This window comes from Antedon bifida, chromosome 3, assembly GCF_963402885.1.
Source record: "Antedon bifida chromosome 3, ecAntBifi1.1, whole genome shotgun sequence".
NCBI classification, from domain to species: Eukaryota; Metazoa; Echinodermata; class Crinoidea; order Comatulida; family Antedonidae; genus Antedon; species Antedon bifida.
Genome location: NC_136228.1, coordinates 4694353 through 4719976, shown reverse-complemented (window position 1 = coordinate 4719976; position 25624 = coordinate 4694353). Strand labels below are relative to the sequence as shown.

The 25624-nt window shown below is 34.3% G+C and overlaps 3 protein-coding genes across 3 annotated transcripts in view; 1 reads left to right on the top strand and 2 right to left on the bottom strand.

Annotated features, from left to right (window-relative positions):
* The window catches only part of LOC144837253 (coiled-coil domain-containing protein 180-like), a 42607-nt gene extending 23073 nt beyond the window's left edge, over positions 1-19534 (bottom strand). Inside the window, exons 1-25 of the mRNA XM_078692290.1 lie at positions 19461-19534; positions 19019-19206; positions 18817-18905; positions 17992-18101; positions 17498-17564; positions 17063-17100; positions 16475-16609; positions 15984-16243; positions 15547-15666; positions 15011-15179; positions 14713-14835; positions 14083-14256; positions 13532-13647; positions 12928-13054; positions 12604-12717; positions 12295-12342; positions 11606-11874; positions 11373-11454; positions 10916-11190; positions 10551-10697; positions 9832-10008; positions 9184-9367; positions 3033-3098; positions 1295-1545; positions 866-918 (exon numbers count right to left, since the gene is read on the bottom strand). Of these exons, the coding sequence (XP_078548416.1) occupies positions 866-918; positions 1295-1545; positions 3033-3098; positions 9184-9367; positions 9832-10008; positions 10551-10697; positions 10916-11190; positions 11373-11454; positions 11606-11874; positions 12295-12342; positions 12604-12717; positions 12928-13054; positions 13532-13647; positions 14083-14256; positions 14713-14835; positions 15011-15179; positions 15547-15666; positions 15984-16243; positions 16475-16609; positions 17063-17100; positions 17498-17564; positions 17992-18101; positions 18817-18905; positions 19019-19206; positions 19461-19532 (3454 nt within the window). The 5' untranslated portion in view covers positions 19533-19534. The remainder of the gene's footprint in view (positions 1-865; positions 919-1294; positions 1546-3032; positions 3099-9183; positions 9368-9831; positions 10009-10550; positions 10698-10915; positions 11191-11372; positions 11455-11605; positions 11875-12294; positions 12343-12603; positions 12718-12927; positions 13055-13531; positions 13648-14082; positions 14257-14712; positions 14836-15010; positions 15180-15546; positions 15667-15983; positions 16244-16474; positions 16610-17062; positions 17101-17497; positions 17565-17991; positions 18102-18816; positions 18906-19018; positions 19207-19460) is intronic.
* Positions 19535-20288: 754 nt separating this feature from the next.
* On the top strand, positions 20289-22042 carry LOC144837430 (OCIA domain-containing protein 1-like). Its single transcript, XM_078692529.1, has 2 exons — positions 20289-20442; positions 20796-22042. The coding sequence occupies exon 2, from the start codon at positions 20797-20799 to the stop codon at positions 21592-21594; it is 798 nt and encodes a 265-aa protein (XP_078548655.1). The 5' UTR covers positions 20289-20442; position 20796; the 3' UTR covers positions 21595-22042.
* On the bottom strand, positions 22019-25400 carry LOC144837431 (uncharacterized). Its single transcript, XM_078692530.1, has 4 exons — positions 25038-25400; positions 23592-23877; positions 23110-23298; positions 22019-22824 (listed from the first exon to the last, which is right to left on the bottom strand). The coding sequence occupies exons 1-4, from the start codon at positions 25086-25088 to the stop codon at positions 22769-22771; spliced, it is 582 nt and encodes a 193-aa protein (XP_078548656.1). The 5' UTR covers positions 25089-25400; the 3' UTR covers positions 22019-22768.
* Between the last annotated feature and the right edge of the window lie 224 nt (positions 25401-25624).

The following is a 25624-nucleotide window of genomic DNA, read 5'->3' as shown; positions in this document are numbered from 1 at the left end:
AGATAAAACTTTAACTATATTGATTGATAAATTACTGCTGAATATTGAATTATAATAATGTTTTCATTAATATTAAGCGAATGAGGATTATGATTCAAGTAAAGCCGACACACTATTTGAAAAAACAAATTAATAAAGGACTGAAATTTGCAGAAAACTGTAAATCTGAATTTGTATAAGTTTGTATAACGGAATAAAGAAAAAAATGGTATGCTCATTTCTATTAAGAATCAGTATAAACCATACAAAAACATGGAAGCCCATTGGTAGAATTTGGGAACTCATTTACATGAGGCACACAGGTCACACAAGTGTATCTATCATTGATGTATGCGCCAACCACCATTTACAAGAACCAGCACTATCCTCTTAACTACCATGAAGGATGGTGTCGCAGCGACCTCTGGACGTCGAGAGGAAATGAGACTGATAGAAAAAACGGAGGAATTTGGTGCTCCGTAAGAGGCAAATATGCGACAAATTTTGACAAGACAAGATTAAGAAATAACACTTAGTACGGATTTAAATTCAAATATTAATCGATATAGAGGGCTTAGTGACTACTTTATGTAAGGGTATAACCAAGCTTATAGGCTTTCATGAATTGAAATAGATTAAATTAATACATAAATGGAATTTGTTAATGTTAACGCAGCTAAATGAAAATTTATTTTATGTAACTATGTCGCAATATAGGACAGGGCAAAAGCAACATTAGTTTAGAATCATAACTCATATCTCAAAATTTTCTGAAATATATTTCACATAATAGTATTAAATTATTGGGTATTTTTTTTCTAAACAATAAATCTATTCTTAGAATGCAGTTTTACACAAAATTAAAATGTTGAGAGTGAACACATACCCTTTTGGTCTTCATCCTGTCCAGAATCTAATCTAGCTTTGATTCTTTGTGATCTAATTAAAAAATGAATTAAAAAAACCTGTTTAATAATAATTAATGGTTTTAATTAAGAAAATGAATGGTTCACATAGTATTTTGTTGTGGCAGCCAGGCGTACATAATAACATACTAATCTACAAATTTAGTATGAACCATAATTGGCATCATGCTCTTTATACTATTATTGTTCAATATTGAAAGTACACTATACTGTAGAGCCCCTATTAAAGTGACCCCTTAATAGGGGTGTCTCCTGCATTGTCAAAACATATTTCCACTCATTTATTTCACAGGAAAGTGTTCTCTTTATAGACGTGTCCCCTGAATAGGGTTGTTTCAGGGGATTCTACTGTATTTTAATGGTATACAACATATGAAACAAGTACTTACGAGAGAATGTTCTTGATAAGACCAATAGCAGAGTCTTCAACTTGGGCTTTTCCTGCCTTCGTGACAGGCACCACTTGTTGTTGGGCCTCGGCCTGGAAGCCTACCTTACCCCCACTTACTGCAATGTTGCCCTGTAGCGTGGCCGATGGTGGTGGTTGCTGGTGCTTAGAACAGTTTAAGTATTGGTTACGATCATCAAATGATTTGAAAATGTCTTGCAGACTATCTAACAACTCCCACGATGTTATTTGCTGATTGGAAAACAAATAAAATTATTAATATAATAATAAATAATAATAATTATTAAGTTATAAAAAAAACACAGGAATTTATAATGTGGAAAAAGTATAAAATTATTGTAAATTGTTTAGTAGAAGTTTGTTACTTGGTATGGCAATCAAGGACCAGGGTTGGCATTTATCAATATTTGCTTATATTTTTGCTTAAGGTGAAATATTTAAGAAGTGCTTAAGCAAATAACTTAATCTTATTTATCAAACCGTCTTAGCAATGTCTTAGCAGAAAAATTGTCTTAGGTAAATTTTACTTTGCACATGCGCAAAATTAAACTCTAGAGGGCAGCAAATTATGTCTTAAGACGAAAAATTCTTGCTTACGCATGCGTTTTAGCTTTTTTCCCTTAGCGATGGCGGCGCTATAACATTTTATCTCCATATTTTCACTCCCAACAAGAGAGGGCGCATTCTGGCTACTATTGTTTTTATTACTTGAAATAGAGAAAGAGCACAACAGTCGGAAATACATACGAAAATCATTCGCTTTAAACTTAAATCAAATCAACATTTATTTATTTTTATCAATGACAGCGACCCTTGGCAGCCGATACAGTTTTCTAAAAGTTAGTCAATTGGGTCGTACCTATCCCGAAAATATTAGTTTTGCTCGTCCAATTTCTAGGCCATCTTTGAAGATCGATATCATTATTTTAGCGTCAGCGGAAAACGCACTAGCGTAGCCTTTCCGAATGTTCAATGTTCCGGCCTAGCGCGCTCGCGTTGTCAAAAAAGAATGTTTCTGTTGCAGAAATGAGATAAGACGACATTTTTCATCTTAAGGCAGGGTGTTGTTCGTCTTAGATTTAAGACAAAATTAAGCAAATTTTTTTGCTTAGATATATTGATAAATCTGACTTAGGCAAAATCAAGGATTTAAGGCAAAGTTAAGACGATTTTTTTGCTAAGCAAGTTTGATAAATCCGGCCCCTGGATAGGGCTTATAAAGTACACAATCTGTTAAAATCATCACTGTACATGTTTAACACAACAATATAATTTGCATTCTAAATAAATGTGTTTACGCTCTATTGGTGTCATAGTCAATGTGCAACATTAATGTACAATCACATGTTAGAAAAGAAACATTAAAGTGCTAAATCCCTATGTTCGTTAGTTGCTAGGTAACAAACACTGATCCTTATGTTCGTTAGTTGCTAGGTAACAAACACTGATCCTTATGTTCGTTAGTTGCTAGGTAACAAACACTGATTCCTATGTTCGTTAGTTGCTAGGTAAACACGGATTCCTATATTTATTAGTTGTTAGGTAACAAACACTGATACCTATGTTTGTCAGTTGCTAGGTAACAAACACTGATCCCAATGTTTGCTAGTTGCTAGGTAACAAACACTGATACCTATGTTCGCTAGTTGCTAGGTAACAAACACTGATCTGTATATTAGTTGCTAAGTAATACACACTAATGTTAATCTCGTACTTACATCTTGTGCTGTAGAGTTAGATGTAGAAATAGTAGGAACGGTAGAAGTCAAGGTAGAAAAAGAAGTCTGTCAAAGAAAACCACAGCAATCACAATGAGGTAGACGATACCACAGCAATGAGATAGATGATTTTTGTGAGCAAAACCATTGGAAACTACCACCATTTTAGTGGGGAGGCTGGGGGAGAATTTGTTTAGTATTCAATATATTTAATGATTTTTTTGCTTTTTAAAGATTTTATGACAATATATTGTACTTTATATTTTAGATAAACTGTCAAATAAAATGTTTAATATCCATAATTGTGTTTTTAGTAATTGGCTACAAGTGTTACAAATGGTATCGTGTTCATATTAAAATCACGATTTAGTTTTCATTTCTCAAAGGACAATTTCCAATCTCACAAAAATGGTCTATACTCAGATGAATCACAATATTAATACAAACCGACTATTAATAGGGAAGTGCATGCAAATAAAAACTAGCTACTATGTTAATATTCAATTGTTCTCTCTTCTGTAATGAAAACATATAATAAATTAATACACATAACACTCGAGCCTGGTAAATAACATGAGAAAGCAAAATCCTTAATCTTAACAATTTATTACACTCATATTTTCGACAATAGGTCATCATCACGCAATGTAAATATATATATTTACCATACGTGAAGAAAATAATACAGTGATGTGTTGATATCATAAATTAAACATTAAATTAATTTGTCTTTAATAAACAAAGAATAGTGTCGTCGGAAACTTTAATTTGAATACATTATAATGTGGTTGAATGACTGGTTGGTTATGGTCATGTCCATCAAATTTGACCATTATAGTATATTACGGAGCATTTGATTTGTGACGATCGATCGAAGACCTAAGCCTTATGAATTGATGGTCGGTCACCATAGGGAAAGAAAAAGACGAGCAAGGAAGCACATCCCAATTCCCCTGCATGTGTACTATGAATTGACATGTTCTAACTTGTTACTACAGTACAGTGATAAATCATTGGTCTGAAACTTTTGATTATCTTATGGGGCGAATATAGAATTTTGAAATACTCACTGGCTCAGACACTAATTATTTTGAGCCACAGGCCTCATGGTGAGGAATGTAGCGAATTTAGGTAAATGATAGTCGGAAATGGTACTCATGGTAATTCATAAAGAGTATTTAGCTCGCATAAATCCGCGACTGATCTTGTCTTGTTCATGATAACAATGAAGATGCCAAGAAGTACTATCAACTGGTAAAGTTGTGTCGGTAACTGGACTGAGAATTTTCCACAAAAAAAAATTAATTAAATTTTAATTAGTGTTCTGTCTACCCACTGTAATCCTAGACAACATAGACTAAAAGAATAACAATGGGTATACAGTAATAGAGGTCATCATAGTGACCTGCTTTTGATTTCTAGTGGCATGGCAATAATGTACAATTTTTAAATGTAAACACAATTCCTGGTTAAAACATGGTGCAGATCCAGGGCAGAGGTGAAGAGGCCTAACTCATGAACTTTTTTGGCCAATCCTACATAGCTAGCAGGCAAATTACTTTCATCTAATAGGCTAGGACTCAATCTTTTTTTCCTTCTTCAGTAGTTCATGTCTGCACTTCCCTTTTTTGCGGAAAAAGAACCCTCTGTAAAAATCCTGACTATGAGCTTAAGTCATAGATATCAAAATGAAGTCCAAATAACAATTGGGTTACTTTCTATAAAGGTAAATCATAGTAACCTACTTTACAATTGAATAATGAATGGCTCATTAATGTATGTTCTCACGTAAATACAACCCTGCAAGAGAATCCTGGTTTGAGACAGACAGCCATGATTTGGTTTCATGTCTATAAGGACAAACTTTGCCTGAATCACCCGTTACATTGAGTTTTTTTTCAAATAGAAGTAGTGCATAGTAAAAATCAAATTACTACTTCGTTCGTTTAATCACTTTCTTTTTTCACATTTACTAGCAAAAAACACATTACACATGATTAGAGAAAACATGATTTCACGGTGCATATGTGATGGTTTGAACATTGTTAAAATGTATTTGTGCATTTAAGATGATTTTTCAGAGTTCTCAAATGTAAATGTTACTTTTCAATTTAGACAAATGAAACTGGGAAAGCCAAAAATAGAGAATCGATTTGGAATGAAACAATAAAATATGCATTCTGAAATATAGTTATTATGTTAATGGTAATGATATTTTTTTAAGTTAATATTTTATAAGTGATGTCAAATTGATTCGGGAATTACAGCTAGCTATTTGTGTCCATAGAACTGAATATTCTCTCTTATTAATTAATTTAAATTATGTATTAGTAATTTCATAGTTTTTATGTCGTTAATACAATTATGCAGGACATGGCGCCAAACACTCCATCAAGGAGGACAGTAAATTGAATAAATTTTGTATATATGTCATCCCAAAGGAGTTTTTGTAACTTTTATCAATCGAGAAACAAATTTATTATCAATATCAATTTAATGTTTATAATTTTGTATTTTATTAAACGTGACAATCATGTCGTTGATAGAGATGATTTAATAGGAAAGAAAATAGATAAAAAGATAATAAAGAAGATAACAATGTTGTATTGTGGTGGTAAAAATAATTAAAGATGATACTGATATTGATTGATGAGGTAGATGATTCTTGATATAAGGATGTTTGCAAAGTGGTGATAACTACAGTACCATGATAGAAAGAGGTACAAGAGATGATGAAAATGATAACAGATAATGATAATATAATTTGAATTTGAATCTGATGATGATAACAATCATGATAAATGATATTGATCATACAGTATGATGAAATATATAATGAAAATTATAATGGATGATGAGGTCGATAACAATCATTGTAGATGGTACAATATAACACAATAAATTTCTGTCATTTGATTGGACAATTGTGGTTCACATGGTGTTCAATAGTAGGTACTATTTTATATTATTTTTCCTATTTTTTGTGTACGAAAAAAACTCTTTTCTCGTATAAAAAAATATCTGCTTAAAAAACCAATAGCAGCATTGTCTGTTCTATTTTCTCACAGACTTAGAAATTTCATCTTTCACCTCATCAAATTATTTGAACCATTGCATTTATAAACATTTATTATTTGTATATTGAATGATGACATGTTCAGATGATGAAATATAGATACTATAATAATAAAAATTAGTGGTGCAGAGGATAAACTATTATGATTGATGATTATGAATGACATATGACAATAATGATGATGATGTTGAGTGGTAAAAACAATAAGATGAGATGGAAACAGAAAAAAAGTAGCAATGAAACTTTTTCTAGTTAATTGTAGTTCTACAAGCAATTCAAACCATAATAATATGCTTTATATTTATTAATATTTATTTTTAAAAAACATTAACTAATAATAAATGTTAAAGTAGTTATAGCATTTAAAAAGGCATAAAATACCCATTTGTATATAAAATTCATTTACTATGCTTTTAAAATAAATTGCAATCCTTTTTTAGGATTAACGTAGAAGGTTATTGTTGTATGTTGCAGTAAATTACAGCGATTCCCATGTGAATCACATACTATGCATATAAGCAAGCTATTGTAATGTTAGATAATCTGACATTTAAAGGATATTATTAATAAATGGAAAGTCCAAAAACAATAAAAACAGGCTACTGATAATGAGAATCATACTGATGGATAGCTGATGATGATTATGGTGACACTGATGGTTATGTTGGTGACAATGTGACAATTATGGTGTGGTGATGATTTTGCTGACATTGATGGTGACAATTATGGTGTGGTGATGATTTTACTGACATTGATGGTGACAAAGTTGCCATGATGTTGATGACATTGATAGTGACAATGTTGACATGGTGCTGTTGGTGACATTGATGGTGACAATGTTGGCATGGTGCTGTTGGTGACATTGATGGTGACAATGCTGGCATGGTGCTGTTGATGACATTGATAGTGGCAATGCTGGCATGGTGCTGTTGGTGACAATGCTGGCATGGTGTAGTGTTGATGACATTGATAGTGACAATGTTGGCATGGTGCTGTTGGTGACATTGATAGTGGCAATGCTGGCATGGTGCTGTTGGTGACATTGATGGTGACAATGTTGGCATGGTGTAGTGTTGATGACATTGATAGTGACAATGTTGGCATGGTATTGATGGTGACAATGTTGGCGGCATTGATAGTGACAATGTTGGCATGGTGATGTTGATGACATTGATGGTGACAATGTTGGCATGGTGTTGTTGGTGATATTGATGGTAACAATGCTGGCATGGTGCTGTTGGTGACATTGATGGTGACAATGTTGGCATGGTGCTGTTGGTGACATTGATGGTGACAATGTTGGCATGGTGTAGTGTTGATGACATTGATAGTGACAATGTTGGCATGGTGTTGTTGGTTATATTGATGGTAACAATGCTGGCATGGTGCTGTTGGTGACATTGATGGTGACAATGCTGGCATGGTGCTGTTGGTGACATTGATAGTGGCAATGTTGACATGGTGCTGTTGGTGACATTGATGGTGACAATGTTGGCATGGTGTAGTGTTGATGACATTGATAGTGACAATGTTGGCATGGTGTAGCGTTGATGACATTGATAGTGACAATGTTGGCATTGTGCTGTTGATGACATTGATAGTGACAATGTTGGCATGGTAATGTTGATGACATTGATAGTGACAATGTTAATTCATTGTGGGCATGCAGATATTGGAACATGTGTCCTCACTCCTCATCTCGACACAGGTTTCTAGGTCCAGACAACAACCGACCGATTGACCTGAACTAGGTTCGTCGATGGTTGTCGCAAATCGAAAGCTCCCTAATGATCTAATGATGGTGACAATGATGTTGGTGACAATAACAATGACAAACTAAAGTTGACAATTAAAGGTCAAGGATTGACAATGATGATCTTGATTTCAATGATGGAAACTACAAATAGGCCTAAATAGTAAAATTCACTTAACATTTCCAAACAAAATCCAAAACTCATAGACAATAATAATATGCTTTAAAAGAAACTTGATATTTAGAATGTTAGTTTCAAGGACATCATATCAGACAATTTCTAAATGAATCAATTTAACTTCCTAGATTAACTAAATTGAAAATATCAAAATAATCTTTCATGAAATTATGTACCAGAGTAAAAACAAATTAAATGGTACTAATGTTGTTGAACAGTATCTGTGATGATATATGAAGCCGTCACATTTCTCTATCAATCTTGAGTACGCTCCCTGGAGCAACACAGACTAACCAGTTTCATGCCTTAGGCTCATGGGTGTTTAGTTGCAGGGCCTAGGGGAGTATATGCTGTATCATTTTACAGTCTGATGGGTGTAATTTATCCCTATTTCCTCCATAAAATAATCTACAAATTAATCTAAACCATTATTAGAGTTTAGTCAACAATATTTTGTTTATGCTAAAGTGATTATCTTTGTTGACTTCACTACTTAATTAATTTTGTAACTGACAAGTTTAAGTATATCTGTGGATAGTCGTTTTTGGTTTGTTAATTTGTAAATACTGCCACTGAATGTTATTATTATTATTATTATTATGAATGATATTTCTGAACATTCACTGCAGCAGCTATCCAGCAATAGAGGGTGCTCCGGTATATAATGTTGATTCTGTGTAACGATTAAACGGTTTCTACTATCCGTATGATAGAGGGTGCTATATAAATATTTAAAACATTTCTTTTTTCCTAAATAACATGGTGAACAGTGTTCTAGCTTTTCAAAGTGAAGATACTTTTTCAAGGCTCATGTGCGACACCCTTAGTAGAGAAATGATATAATTATGTTTGGCTTTCTTATTTTCTGGAATATGAAAATTGTTTAATTGCAAGCTGTTTACTCAAAAAATTCTTATCACATGATAAACAATACTAAACTTCAACAAACTGTTCTACTGTGTTGAAACACCTGTTCTCGTCAGATCACCGAAGTTAACCAACGTTGGGTCCGGTTGCGTTCTGGATGAGCAAATACCAAGTATATGTATAAAAGGTTAGTATTAATATGTGCTGTGCTGTCTACATAAACTTTAATAGGAAAAACTTGTAAAAAAATAACTTTCAAAATTATGGCAGGTCTTACCTCTTTGTCTAAGTTTGGCTTCTGACACGCATCTACCCGTCTTTCGATAGTGTTCAGAAAGTTCAGGATCTTCTGAGCTTGTGAATTGCTGTCAGCTACCTCTGCTTTGATCTTTACTTGGGTGTTGGTTAACCAACGGGTGAGTTTTTCAATAAACGTCAGGTCAAATAAGTGATGCTTAAATCTGAAATTGTTTAAAAGGCTTCATTATTAGGTTATTTTAGAGGATGAAATATTAAGGTGTTCAAATTGAACACACTAATTGAACATGTTTATATTTCAGAAGAAATTATATTCTAGTAAACACCAATGTTTGTAAGCAAAACAATTAATAGGTAATTTAAACAATGGGCCATGAAAATGTATTTAGAGAAAACATAATTATATAGACATCCACAAACGTACATTATTTACAAGATAGACTCCCATACTTAGTATTACACAAAATGGAGATATAAGATTGTCCTTGGTTGGTCTTAAATAAATGACAAATAGGCTACCTGATCAAAATTATCATTTAAATGTTTATATTTTAGAAAAATCTAATTTCATTTTAGTAATATGTTTGTAGGCATGTAAACAGAACTGGGGGTTTCAGTCCAGATTATCTAAAGCGCTTAGAAATAAAACGAATAGTTTGAAGGCTACCTGTCTTCAAACTTGGTAGCAATCTCTGAAGCTTGCTGTAGACGTCTGGATTCCATCCCTTCAAGGTCTGCCATGACAAACCCTTCAGATGAATCAATTTTGGTGGCTAGTTTTTCCAACCGCTTCTTGTAACCATCAGTCTCTTCCGGACAGAAGTTGCCTCCATCAGAAAACAATCTAACAAACAAAAACATTTGATCGCATTAATTCATGTAGTATGTAAAACATCAAGAAATTAAATGTTTATTGACAAAAACATTAGCAGAAAATGATAAATAACATTAGTGGGACAATAACATTACAATGACATTGATGGGACAATGACATTACAATAACATTAGTGGGACATTGATGAGACAATGACATTGGTGGGACAATGACATTACATTAACAATAGCGGGATAATGACATTATAATAACATTGGTGAGACAATGACATTACAATAACAATAGCGGGACAATGACATTGGTGGGACAATGACATTACAATGGCATTTGTGGGACAATGACATTACAATGACATTGGTGGGGCAACGACATTACAATGACATTGGTGGGACAATGACAATACAATGACATTGGTGGGACAATGACATAACAATGACATTGGTGGGACAATAACATTACATTGGCATTGGTGGGACAATAACATTACATTGGCATTGGTGGGACAATGACATTACAATGACATTGGTGGGACAATGACATTACATACTTACTTGAAAGACATAATGAACCTGGCATTTGATTCACGTAACATTTGCAAAGTGTCGTCCAAGTACTGGCGGAACTTGCGTAAGGAAGCCCGGATCACTTGCATGTAGCTGTCAAGTTTTGTGCTAACTTGAGTTGACAAAACCGACAACCTGTAAATAAGAAGTAAGCACTTAAATCAATTTGATGTGTTTTTTTTGTTCAAATTAGTTTGATATGCTGTTAGTCAACACTCTCCTACCATGCACCTAAAAACTTCAACAGACGTCCTGAAGGTCTCACAATTTGCATATTGTCAACCAGAAAGACTGGAAATGTTAGGAAAGCCCAAGGAGTGTGCTGGTTTTATAAATTCACTTTCAGTACTTACATGGAAGATTTTGTGGCATTGACAAAAATTGATTCCAAAGAATCAATCTCCTCTCTGAAATTGTCCGCCAACTTGTCATGTTCAAGTTGCATATTAATGAAACGATCTTTACAGTCTTTCAAAGCAGAGGTAATACCTCTGGAATGACGGCTGACACGCTCCTGATGCATCACCAACTCTGCTGCTCTCACGTTGTGGATGTCAAGCTCTGCACGCCGACAACGAGGGCCATGTAAATGTAATCGTAAGTCAAGTTCACTGTTTAACTCCTCAATCTTTAGTAACAAAAGAAAGCAAATTTATTGTATTCCTTTTCACACAGAGCATTGCAAAACTAATCATAGAATCTATGACGATACAGATTAGTTCTCTATTCAAAATATGTTCCAATCACTGACAAAGATCTAAAGCAGTTCCAGAAGTTTATAGTATGAAAACAAAACAAAAGAAATCGTACCTTAGCAGCAACTACACTGCTAGCCCGTTCAACAGCTTGGACAGACCATTCCTCAAGATTGTCAATAAAAGCCATTCTCATTCTGTGAAATAATAAATAATTTCATTTGTTTTTGTTAAGTTTTGTTCAGATAGCAACCTGAAACCTTGGATTCTTTAGAAACTGTAATTTCATTATTGCTTGATTTTTGGTGAACTTTAATTCCAAAATAATGAATGTAATTGAGAACTTACTCTCTTCTGACGTGCTGGAACAACTCCTGGTCAATAAGAACCTTCTCCACCACAGGAAGCAGATAACTTGAAGCTGGAGACTTCTCTAATGATGGCAAATCTAATATATCTTCATCTGTTTGTTGAGCAGCATCTTCAGCAGATGTGAGAACGTAAAATGTTGTTCCTTGCTTCGAGGAAAGTACCTCTTTGACACCAAGTTGGGCAGGGTAGGAAGAGGTACCTCCCTCTTTACCTACTACAGAGTCTCGAGAAATTACCGATACAGTCTGTAAATAGAACACAATTCGCAATCAATCTTTGGAAGGAAAATTTGAATGTTACCGTTATTAAAAAGCCAAAGATATCAGCTGGTGGTGAAGTCTTCCGAGATAAATAAATAGCCCACTCTACCAATCTGATAGTTCAGTTACCACAATGTAAATATAAAAAACAACTGATTGGCATTGGTTAACTGATTTAATAAGTTAGTAAAACAAGTAAAATTAAAACAAATTAATAAAAAAACTTGAATAACACACAATAGTATTAACAGCTTAAAATAAACAAAACAATAACGGTGAAATAAATAACAATTAAAAGATAAATCAAATTTAAAAAATATTATAATAGTAAAAGAAAAAACAATGTAATATAAATTGTGAAAAAATAAAGAAACAAAATGTCTATAACTTTTCTCTTTATCTTACCCTCTTCATTATTTTCTTCCATTTGTTTTTGTATTCAGGTAACAATGTCTGACATAAACACATATTGAAACCTCAAGTCAAGGTTGTATGTTTTGATAATCTGTGTCTGTATTATATTTATTATAGGAATTCATACTTTTAAAATTATATCTACTTTTCTATATTTTAAAAATATCCAATTAAATCAGCTTATTTATTTATTTATTTATTTACCTGTTAAACAAAACATGTTTTTTTTGTATTCTTTAAGGACCAAAGACGTGTTTATTTCAGAGAAATCATATTAAATGTATGAGAAAGAGAACTAACCCCAATTTTGGATTGCCCTCTGCTGTCGGCTGGACTTGGTGTAGCTTGGTTACGAGAGCTAGACCTTTGTTGTTTTCTTAGCTTACTCTGTTCAGCACTCTCTAGTTTCCTTTCCTAAAAACAAATTATTTACATAGACAAATTTCAAAATAGATGCCATGTTGCTATTCTCGGCTATCAGTCAGCATTTTATGTGACAAAAAATGTGATGTGACCATATATGGACATGATGATGTCATATCACTACCATATTTAGGAATATCACTACCATATTTGGGCACATCACACTTTTTTTTGTCAAACTAGACAGAGCTTTAGACTTACAGTTGGATGAAGTCTGTCCACTTCGAAAAACTTGCAGACGGATTTGTCATAACGCTTCAACTCATCTTGTACCATGCCTGGGTATTGTTTGACAATGCTGAACTGTTGCTCATGGAATGTATCATAACTGCAAATAATATAGAATCATAAAGTGAGGTTGCAAACAAAATTGAGTTGCCCAAAAAAACCAGTCATTGAAGCTACAGTCCGATACTTGATGTTTTTGATACTTGGACAATCCGTGGATCAAGAGGTATTTTAAGGTTGTATTCTCAAAATTAGTCATGAATCAACTATAACAAAAATAAGTAATTTCAAAACACATGCAATAACATAGAATAACTGTGGAAATGTGCAGTTTGTTTTACCGTGTTCTGGACCCCAATTGAATTAATAAGTATTTTACTTTTTTGGGGATTTCCATTTAACTCGAGTCTTACTGTTGTACTGATTTTTGTATTGTTTGTAACTCCTGTGGAGTAGCTTTGCATCAGGGTGTTGAGTAATTGGTCAGATGTTTACAATGTAAATATTTATATTGTATGTATTTGTGTGATTCTGGTTAATCAATAAAATCAATCAATGAAATAAACCATCTTCTTACCTGCTTTTAATGTTGTCCAGTGCTAGCATAGCTTTAGACAGTTTATCCTTAAGTTCGTCTTCTGTGGCTTCTTGTCTCATCCTGTCCATTACGATATCTAGATTTGCTTCCATATCCTGTAATGTTAACAAGGAAAAATGTGATAAAATATTCTAGGACATGGGACACTAGTCTAGTCCAAGCATATGATAGCATCTATACACAGTGAGAGAGAGACATAAGTATTTAGTATAAAGTGTGCTTTGAGGAAAAAAGCTAATAGGTAGCAATATTGTACAGTATATAGAGTGGAGTTGTGGCTTGGTGGTGGATAATTGGCTACAAGTTGGGTTCAAGTCCTGTCAGTGCCAGGATTTTTTTCTAATGACAATTTATAACTCCACTCCCAAATACTTTGTTTATGTAGAGCATCTTGTGTATGTTTGTCTTGTGAACAGAATTTCCACCTTTAAGAAGGATAGTGAATTAATTCACTTATGGTTATTATCCTTGGCAATTTGCCTATCCACTGAACATTATTTCTAACACAATTTGCATTAGTAGGAACTAACCTGATTTAGATTGTCATGTTCATGACGACAGGCCTCTAACATTTCTTGAAGTTTTCTTTCTTGCTTTGCAAGGCCAATCTCGTGAACATCCCATAGATGTCCCGCACCTTGAGCATACTTGAACAGACTGTGTAGCTGACTTGCATAAGCTACTGACAGATTCTCCAAAGATTTCTAGAGAAAAACCAAATTAGGTTTAAACAATCTTTATGCAACTGATTTTCTACAAAAATTATTATTACAGCAAGAATGATTGGACAATCAATATATACATGATGTACTTTTTTTTAAACAAACAAAACAAAAATATTTCAAAGCCATAAACCTAAATCTATGTGTAGAAAGCAATGATGTACTAACACAAAAGCTCTCTGACTGGTGCATCAGCTATGAGTGCTGACTGACTGACTCAGAAGCCTTGGAGTTTGAGCAGGGTCCAGAGGTAGAAAACAGGCATTACAAATTTTTGAAAAGGGCTAGAAATGTCAGAGGTCTCCAGTGTTGGAGGGTCACTTAGTCTGCCTCGGGTCTGCTCTATGATCCTCTACCTGTTAACAATGGCATATACAGTACTGTACATGCCTCTATTAGTTTGTGTCTCTTTACGAAATGAATGATTTATTGACTTACATCCATGGTTTGAAGAATTTCTTCAAAGACTTTCTGTCTTTCGCCAATAAGTGGAAGAAAGTTCTCTTCAATGACCGACAAGACTCTGTCCTCCGAGCACACTCCAGCTTCCATCAAAGAACTCTGTAAATGTGGAAAAAGTAAATTCATTGTCAAGTCCACATTGGCATAAAAGGTAACTGAAATCCTATGGCTAAAAGACTGTGTTTCCATCTGACAGGATTTGAACCGAGAACCCTGGGATCAGTAGCCAAGCATCTTAACCACCAAGCTACAGCTCCACACAAATGATACGCACCTTGTGCTTCTCCATCTCCGCAAGACAATCTTGACAAATCCGTTCATATTCTTCATGCATCTTATCAAGATATGCAACATGGACTTGTTCAATTTGTTTGTTGATTGAACCAATTTCATTATTCCATTGGTAAACTGCAGCTTTTGTAGAGCTTGGCGGCTTCATTTCCCTGAATATAATTGATATGAAAGCTAATTGACAAACACAGTTTAAAACAGAAGGTGGGTGAAGAGGAGGAGAGGGCAACAAGAAAATGAATACATTATTTGCAGAGGAGAAACTTAAATGGAGAACCTAGGATTATGATGCAAGAATGTGAGTTATTAGTCACATTCACATTAGTTAAATAATTGAAAATCATGTAACAAATTGAACAGCGCCGTATTCTGTTCCATGAACCAGAACAAGTGTGAATGTAGCTTTAGCCTGTGTAGTGCCTAATGCTGTGCCAGGTGGCTTAAGCTCTAAGTGAAGCCTTATGCTTGAGCATTGCACTGATTCAAAATTGTTAGGAAATATACTAGTAATGTAGGTACCTAAGTGACTGGATTAGCTTAAGTCTTTTTGTATTCAGTTCATCTTGCTCTTCTCTCAGCTGTTGTATAAACTCATCAACTTTAGGTGGCTTGGTGATGTCATTGCTGTTCATAAAATTTCTAAAATATAACAATATTATCATTAAATATCTTCGTGGTAAAAACTGTAAATTGACATATAAACTGGATAGAAACAAAATAATTATATGCATTACTGTACTAATAATTTCAACTTGATGCAGACTAAAGCTCTGTCTACACTATCAAACTAGTTTGACAAAAAAAGTGTGATGTGCCCAAATGTGGTAGTGCTATGCTTAAATATGGTAGTGATATGACATCATCATGTCCATATATGGGCACATCAGGCACATCACATTTTTTTGTCACATAAAGTTTGATAGTGTAGACATGGCTTTAACCAGTGAAGGACATACTGAAAGGATTTGATAGCTACTTCAGTGTTTAGTTGCCTCCAGTCTTCCACTCGGCCTTCCCAAACATAATGTAGGTCTTTCTCACGCTCAATGTCTGCTTTCATCAAGCGGACATACAGGTTACTATATGAGCGTCTATTATGAATTAAAGTTTGGTTGACGATCTGCGACTCTTTTTCTATGTACCGGCTCACATCTGGTGGCATTAGGTGAGCTATCTGTTCAAGAAACTTGGCATATGCCTTTAGGACTTCTTTTATCTACACAAATAAAACAAGAAATAAAGTAGAAAAATATTCATAATGTGCTAATTGTCCCAGAAAAGGCATTTCTCTACCGTAGCAGAATCAGTTGATTTCACCCGGTTAAAAACAGGTCATTTACTAGGTCAATTAACACTAAACAGGTTCCTATAACTGATCCAGTTTCAATGCATCAATTTTTGACTGAGGACTACTAACTTTGTGCATTCCCTGTTACGATTCAATTACCTTTTGCATCCGTTGGCCTTCATAGCTATGAAACTGTTTATCTAATTCTATTATCCAATTTCTACGATATTCAGACTGCTTAGCTATGTCATTCCACAATTCTATCAATCCTTGTAATGTGTAACCTCGCAATTCCTGCAAATAAAACATTTTCCAGTGAGGTTTACTGTGGCTACTTTGTGAGTTGTTTATTACAGTGATATTATATGCATAAGTAAACCCAAGTGTCTTTACTGCCTTTTTAAAAAAACAATTAGATAGATTTAGTTAGAGACCAACAGCAAATATAATTACAGAACTTCAAATTGAAAAAATGAAATATCAAGTCACTTATGAAAGCATGTCCAAACTATAGAGGGTGCTATAACATTTTGAAAAATACCCCAAACCATAGAGGGCACTATTAAAAAGATTGGTATCAACAACACGGGAGAGTTGAGAGGTGTGACATTCTTTCTAAACCAATTTTATGTCTCTAAAATTGTACAAAAATACCAACAAAAGTCTATGTACACATTAATACAAATACGAAATAATAAACAATGTGAGTTTATTGCTTAAAAAGTGAAAATAAAACAGATATTTTACCATGTCATCTTGTATTTTAGACAGGAACTGTTCAATAACTGAAAAAAAAAAATGATGTTGTATCTTGGCAATTGCTTCCTAAGATAAGTAAATCTAAATATATGTTTGTTGGTGTCAAGGATCCAATTTGTAAAGGTTAATAAATTTCTTAATTTGTACAGTACCCTTAGGAGAGTTCAGGGCAACATGTTCATCACATGTTCCAATCTCTATCTAGGAAATTTGCATATGAAGAAGCTGTTCAATCAGGACAGCGAAACTGTCAAGGTTAGTTTTACATACTAATTGTTGGTTTGTTTTGGAAAAAAGAACATTTCTAATAACCTGATACTATAGTAATTTACCCAGACTACATTATAATTATGAAAATGTAATTACAAAATTACAGCTTCATATATCAAGTAGCTAAATACATAATATAAATTATTATTGTACCTTTATCATTGTCTTGCATATTAGAAAGTAATTGTTTTCCAGAAGCAGTAATATGAGGTTCAAACTCCTGTCAAATGAAATATAAAGACAGATAAATAACATATTAGCATTTATAAATAATGATTGTACATGAAATGGTGCCTACACCCATCATGATGGAAACAGTGATGTAACGGGAGCGCTCACTGGCTAAACCCAGGGGTCCCAGAGCTCAAGGGACCCCAGAGCATGAGAATTCCAATGCAACTAGCCAGCGTTGGAGAGCCCCTTAGGAGTGCTAAACCAGGGGCATTTGTCCTGTGCGTTATGCCGATTACGCCACTGGATGGAAAAATACCAGGATGTTGTCCAGCTGGGTATAGTTTATATTTATTTCTTGTTAAACTGTGTTTAATGAGGGTAAAACAAAACCGTGAACTTCGCATTCAGACTTGAGTTGTATGCTGTGTAAACATGTATAAAACTATAACTGGTCTGGACAGGCCTTTAATTACCTTAGCAATGATTGACAGTTCCCGCTGCAGATCTTCCACAGCTTCTTCGTGTCTTTGTCGTCTGCTTTCACTGATTCTGTCTATTATGTCAGACCCAGATTGCTCTTTGCCTATAATATAAATTTACATACAAAAAAGTCTGTAAGTTTTTACACAATCTAGCTAGCAGTCCAAATAAATTGTATTTGTATTTTGTTGTATGTGCACACAGCTCCAGGGAAGAACAGCCATGTGTTGATCTGGGCCTCCATGGTTAAATAAAGTTGAATTGAACAAAATAAAATGTATTTTATAAAGCATTATTCTGTGGCTCATCATATAAAATTTACAATTTATTGTACAAACTCATCAAGAATGAAACGTATTAAAAAGTAAAATGTATGGCAATATTTACATGCATGCAATTTATGCATTGTGGATGTATCCACTAGGTACCAACCAAAGCATACCAAAGTCTTTAACTTTCATAAATAAACTAAAACTATAAACCAGTTATGGTTGCTCATGGATACCTTAAAAATGTGATACACTGAAACAGGCTAGCTCTGTCTAAACTATCAGACTAGTTTGACAAACAAAAGTGTGATATGCCCAAATATGGTAGCGATATGCCCAAATATGGTAGCAATATGCCCAAATATGGTAGCGATATTCCCAAATATGGTAGCGATATGCCCAAATATGGTAGCGATATGCCCAAATATGGTAGTGATATATATCATCATGTCCATATATGGCCACATTACATTTTTTGTCACATCAAGTTTGATAGTGTACACAGAGCTTTAGGTATTAGTTTTATGTCAAAGATATTTAAATTCTTACTGATTATATCACTTAGACCTCTGACATCTCTGGCTGCCGTTATATGTTCTGGCTCAACCGATGTTTCTATTGATTTCAAAACCGTTTGCCTTCAATAAAAAATGTAAATTAATAAAACACTATTGGTATTATACACTAGTTTAGGATATTATTTACTCTTACAAAACCATCCTCCTGACCTTGAACTTTGACCCAAACCTACCTATACAATACAGGATTCTCTGACTTGTCGTCATTTGGGTTACCTTCAATCCACAGCACTTGACGTTTATTCAATGACCTTTCACCCATCTCCTTCCTATTTTCTTTAACAAGTGGGATGCCATTTTGTTTAGGGATAACTTTTTTAGGATTTGCTTTTGATTTCTCTAAAGCTTGCACAAGTTGAACCTATGAATAAGATAATTTATAGTATTATCTAAATTATATGAAAATAACTTTTTCTTTGTTATTACCATTACATATATTTTATTATGTAACTATATACCTGTGTGTGCCAATTATATGTCGTAGTAGGTACAGTATACTTTACAATAATATGGTAAAAAATATGAATACTGTGTATGTGATAATTAGAAAACAGTACAACAATAGTTTTACAAAACAATGATCCATTTTATATTTCGGGCAAGGCACCCTCTTACCTCTGCATCAAATATCTGTCTGTACACTTTACCACTTTGAATCACCTTACAGGGTTGCTGTGTGTTAGCCATATTGTTGTTGTTGTCTGACGCTTAGGCCTAGTCAGAAAACAGAAATAAAAAATCATGTTTCGGAAAAACTGGTTGGTTGGTGTAGCTGGACATATTTTATTACCTGTATAAACATTTTTTTAGAATAGGACTAATAATCACAATGCGGCTGATGCCGGTTCTTTATGGTCGTCGAGAGTGGCTATATATATTAGGCCTATCTAATCTTTTTAGTTGGTATGGGGCATAGGCCCCTAGGCCTTATAGGCTAGCCCACTTATAAAGCACATTTTTTAGGCCTACCCTAGGGCCAGGCTAGCCTCTCATATTATTATATTAGCTAGCTAGCCTACCCTAGGCCTTAGCATTAGGCCTAGGCTAACCCATGTTAGCTCCCCCCAGGCCCTAGCTAACTAGAAAGGTAGAGTATGCCTACTAGGCTGCTATACTAGGCCTAGTAGGCTAGTCTAGGCCCTACTCATCAAGAGCCTACTATTATTAGAGGCTAGGTAGGCCTAGGCCTAGCCTAGCTAGCGAAGTTTTTATTTAAGTTAAAAATATTCTATAATATATACCGGTTTCAGAACCACAGAAACTGTTTTCAATATTGCAAGTTTTAGAATCAACAGTCTAAACTATGTTTAGTGAAAAATAACTAGTAGAGTTAATGATTTATTGGAATTAAACTGCCACATTTTTCTCGGTTTTCTACCTTCGAAGTTGTTTTAGTTCGCCGTAGCAACAATATGCGCATGCGTTATATGGCAATAACTTCATTTCCATCCAAACGTTGGTGGGGTAGTTGTGATTCGTGTTTTTTGTGAAGAGTGGGATTTGGTGCTGAAGTTCTGGTTGAAAAGCACTGCATTTTCCTTTGAAACTTCAAATGATTGCAAGATTAACTCATACATAACTGATATTCAAAACATAGGTATTACTTTTACCACATAACTTGTGATGGCGGCTAGCCAAACTAGGTATAGGTCTATAAACCTACCTAGGCCTGCCCTTAGCCTCCTACCTCCATTTACATTAGGAGTCCCGACCAAACAGAGCGCCCTCTAGTCAGCCCTTAATACTATTGCTAAGTTGGTCCCCTCCCAGGGCAGCTAGCTAGGCCTACTTAATACCATAAAGAAGGCAGATAGATCACCACTGGCAGACAAAATCTTGAGATCACACACCTACCTATTCTCTGATACACTTTTTTAAACATTTTTTTTGTGCCCCACTAAAATGTATTAATACTTTTATAGTAACTATTATTAATGATATTTTTTGTAGGATGTCGTACTCTGGCAGCAGCAGTGGTGAGACCAATTCAGCAGGTTATCCACCAGTTGATCAAAGTCATGGTAGACGTGGAGAAAAAAAGCAAAACATTAATCTCACTCCGGGCGATTTGGAGATTGTAGCTGAATGCAGGAGGGAAAGCTTTTACTACAGATCACTGCCACTTTCAACATTGGCTGCGATAGGTACTCATCAACTAATAAGAATGGGATACCTAACAACAGGCCGTCTAGGTCAAATACCAAAGATTGGCTTTGCTATGTTAACTGGGTATTTAGTTGGCAAAATATCATACGTTAATGAGTGTAAGAAAAAATTTATGAGGCTTGAAAATTCCGAGGTTGGAGAAATGTTAAGGAAGGGAAAAAATATTGGGCCTGGGACATTTGCTGGTGTACCAAATATTGCAATAGAAACCGAAGAATATGATGAACGTGAAAGTGAAAGGAACGCGATACGTAGCAGTGACCCACATGTTAATCTTGATATCGACACAAGTAAATTACCATCACTAGATGATAAAATGGACAGACCAGAAACACTTTACCAATTTGATAATGATTTAAACGAAAGTCAAGCGGCTAAACCAATGACCACGTATGAAGAATTACGAAAAAAGAATCGCGATCAATCAAATCGCAACACGATGCAGAATAATTTTGATAATAAGCAACCTGTAGCATCAGATAGGAGTGGTTCGAAACCGCGTTCTAAAAATTTTGAAGATACCGGTTTTTCAAAGTCTGTGAAGACTAAAGTCAATACTTATGGTGACTCTTGGGACGAATAAAATCCAATTTGTGGAGAGTCTTGATTCGACTAAAATACATACTATATAATCATTGATTGATTAGTGTACTAAATAAACATTAAACATATTGCAGAATATTGACATTACCAGTGATGAATAACATGAATATTTTGTAATTGTTGTAATGATATGAGTAACATATAACATGATAGAAAGTTAGAATGAAATCAGTAAAACTCTTGTGTAACTGGTGCTGATTTTACTTTTCATGTTATTGTTAGTCCACCAATCGACGTTTTGATTGTTGTAGTAGTAGCTCAAGTATTATACATATGAAACGCCACGTGTGCCAAAATATTTATCTTTTACTAATTTCGGTCTATAGATATAATTAACAGTAACATATCTGCACTAATTTTAGTCAATATTACTATGATTGATAAATAAAAAATATCAATAATGATTAAAAAAACAAAGTATAGAGTCATATTTATTAATACTGTACAGAAGCACTCACTATGCTTACTCATTAAAAATAAAAATAGAAAACATTAAACAGATGCCTTTATTAGATAACTTCACCTATGAGGTGAAAAAAAGAAAGATTGTGTTGCGGCATGTTGGTCTCTCCAACTACAAAAGTACACTATGCTGTGTTGTAGCAGTACATGTCGCAAATCATCTTTCTTGAGAAGAAGAACATAAATTTAGTTTAGTTTAGTTGTAGGCCTAACGTGATTGTGGTCATTCCCTGGTTCTAACAATTGGTTGCAATGAATATAAAGAACCATGATGCATCCAGTCGATCTCTGCAGAGTGAACCATTCGACATCATGTGTACCATAACCACAGAGGAAAGCACAGCCTAGTTTGTTACTAAATCTATTTAGTGTGAGCAGTTCTGCTCCATCCATATCAAGTAGCATCCCCTATTATTCGTGACAGATGTAACCTCAATCCGTACTAATACTGTTAGACTTACCCCAAGTCTGTATTATTGTCTTTTTAGTCCACCAGTCGAATTATTTATCTTGTTACTAATGTCGGTCTACAACCTAGACTATAATACTGTATACAAACATAGACAAGAATTTACAGCAGTCAGACCTCACCACCTGCAGCAGCCAGTTCAGCTTTAAATTAGAATTCCAAAATCAAAAAATTTGCGTACAAAAGCAAACAATTAAAATTATTGACATCTGTTTAATTTAATTTAAATTTGATGTGCGATTAGTGAGGGGTTCTTTCCAGATGAGGGTGGTAAATGTTCTGTAGAAAAGAAAAAAAATTAAAACATTATCACATTTGAGATTATAATGTGTATGTATACAAATGTTGGTCATCTAGTATATACATTTTGTTCTATAGTATCACTTAACTTGTATCTAGAATATTTAAAGCGGGGTTAGAAAAATCATCATGAGCTCATAGGCCCCAGTAGATCTATTTACCGTCACTTCTACTGCATGGTCTATAGTTTAAAAACAGAAAAAAGTGGGTTTCGTTTGACCCTCGAATGCCCCACTGGCAACAGGTTTATATTTACCACCTTACCATTGTTCTGTGTTGTAGGCCTCACTGGGAGGGGGATTGCCCCGGGCTGACCAGGTATCGGAAGCTGCTTCTCAATACTTTTAGGTATTTCTCTATTGTTGTTTTTCATGTTTGCTTGTGTGTCACTTTCGTCTAGAACTCTTGAACTAATAATTTCATCATTACTCGGTCTTGGTTTTCTCTCAGCAACTTAATAAAACAGGAAAATATTTATATTAATAAAACAGTAATTCACTATACAATAATACATTATTCTCAGGTTCAGGTTATCAAATCGCTATCAAAATAGTTTTCCAGAAAGCGAAATGAAGCACTCTCAATAGTTAAAATTCTAAATGTCTTAAATCTTAAATCTACAACACCTGAAAATCCATGAAAAAGCAGACAATTTTACAAGTTGTTGACCAGTAAAGCTTAGATGTCGTCATTGGACATGAAAGCAGCAACAAGCTATATTGACAAAATACCGTAGGCCTACTTACTTGAAACAGGTGGGTTACTCTTGAGGTCCTCTAATGCAACATTTAACCGTTTAACTATAAAAACCTGTGTTCTGTTTTTCATTAGAGACTTAACAAAAATCTGGAAAGCAGTGTCTCCACGTCTTTTTAGATAGCCAAGGAATGTTCTACACCTCTGTCTCGTTGTGTTCTGTGACATTATGTCTTCAACGGTTTCTTGATCAAATATTCGTTCTGAACGCAAGAAATCCACATGGTCTGAGGGGTTGATGTTATCACAGAGAAAGGCAAAGTTATTTTCAATAACCTGTTGAGGAAAGCAATGGGTTATAAATTATTATTTGTATATGAAATTCAATTTGTATAATTATTATTGTTCATTATATTACAAAATGTTTACATATACAACCAAAATAGTATGTAACAACAAGACAACAGAAAATATGATATTAAATTTAAATTTATTTTGATTACAAACAAGTCATCCTGCATAGTAGTAGAGATTAGGCATATCATTATTGATACATTATTTTATGTTTAACACATCATTCTTAAACTGTCCGAAATGTGGGATCTCCCCATTTATTGCATTTGCTACGTTGTGCATGTGGTTGTCGTCCCGGCTCAAATACGTCATGTTAAAAGGGAAACCCCCATGTATTTTTTTTTTTGTAATTTTCGTTACCAAGGCTGCTAAAGTTCTGGCTAATCAACGACTATGAATTTTTGCGCGCAATATGTTCACCAGTAGTTGCCCAGAGAATAGATATAAATCTTGCAGCCAGTCGAACGGAATAATACAGTAGGCTTACGGTATTGCTTAATTTAAAAAAACAATTATTTACGTGCAAGGTAAGTAATTTTTCGCATGTATCCTGGGATATTTTTTCAGACAGTTATATAATATATAATAATAGGCAGGACATTATCGATGTTGGATTTCGCCCTAGATGCTCGGTGGGGGCACGGTTAGCGCAGTATAGGGCATGATGGGTGGTGTATCAAAATATGGGTGGCGAGTGCGCAATTGTTTAATCGTACGCGCAACTAACGTTCCCTACGCGCGTTGTCCAGACGACGGTTTCTGTGGCATTTAATATCAACAAACAAAATAATATTCAGTCACAACTAAACGAAGACATGGAATAATCGGCAGCTGATTAAAATTCTGCTACTGACTGCCACCCAGAGGTCTTATTAATCACTTATCTAAATTGATTTCTGTTTCTTTATTTGACTAAACATAAAGGTAGGGATATTCTTTTATTTTCCAATACAGTACTAAAGGTAAGCCTCTATCATTCCACCCACCGACCACGTCATCACGATTTATTCAACAATAAACAACATACTTCCTGAATGAATGGGGTGGTCGCCGACATTCCATGTTCAATGTTACTAATGTGTCTACTAAACAATACAACATACTTAGCTAGGCCTACAGAGCATTGAATGTTCGTGTCTTACCTCACAATGTAGGAAATGTTCATATTCTTCTTTTGTTGAAAATCTTGCCATATTTAGGCCTATTATAGAGAGATTTATCACGGAGTTTTGACTAACGTTGAACACAGCTTCGTTACTTTTGTAAGTACAGTATTGTAAGTCTTCAGTCAGTTGTTACATCGAGGCTATAATTACTTAGTCTATTACAGTATATTGAAGTCTGTATGTAGTACTGTAGTTTAAGTGTTGATTTAGGTGAATAACTGGTCTATAACTACAAACAATCGGTGATAAATCGTAAGTCTCGCCAAATTGTAGTACTGTATCAGACGACGTGAACATTCCTTGGTTCTTATGATTCGTTACACCCGGAAGTAGCATGATTATTTTTGTATTGTGCAAACTGGTAATGGACCCGTCCATTTTCAGTGTATAATTCATAGGCCCTTCTTATTAATAATGAATATTAACATTAACAGTAGTATTAACCATTTGTCATTAATCGTTACTTTATGTTTAATAGATTATTTGGATTAATTAAACTTCAGATCGGTTAAGAATGTTTATTTTTAGTATTTAGGTCCCTTGCGAAAAGTCGTACGTCCTAA

Bases quoted from the DNA above. Each gene is read 5' to 3' on its own strand.
- LOC144837430 (XM_078692529.1), top strand. From the start codon at position 20,797: ATGTCGTACTCTGGCAGCAGCAGTGGTGAGACCAATTCAGCAGGTTAT.
- LOC144837431 (XM_078692530.1), bottom strand. From the start codon at position 25,088: ATGGCAAGATTTTCAACAAAAGAAGAATATGAACATTTCCTACATTGT. The intron at 23,299-23,591 runs GTAAGTAGGCCT...TGTTTTATTAAG, and splicing joins GAGTAACCCACCTGTTTCAA to TTGCTGAGAGAAAACCAAGA. The intron at 22,825-23,109 runs GTAAGGTGGTAA...TCTTTTCTACAG, and splicing joins GCCTACAACACAGAACAATG to AACATTTACCACCCTCATCT.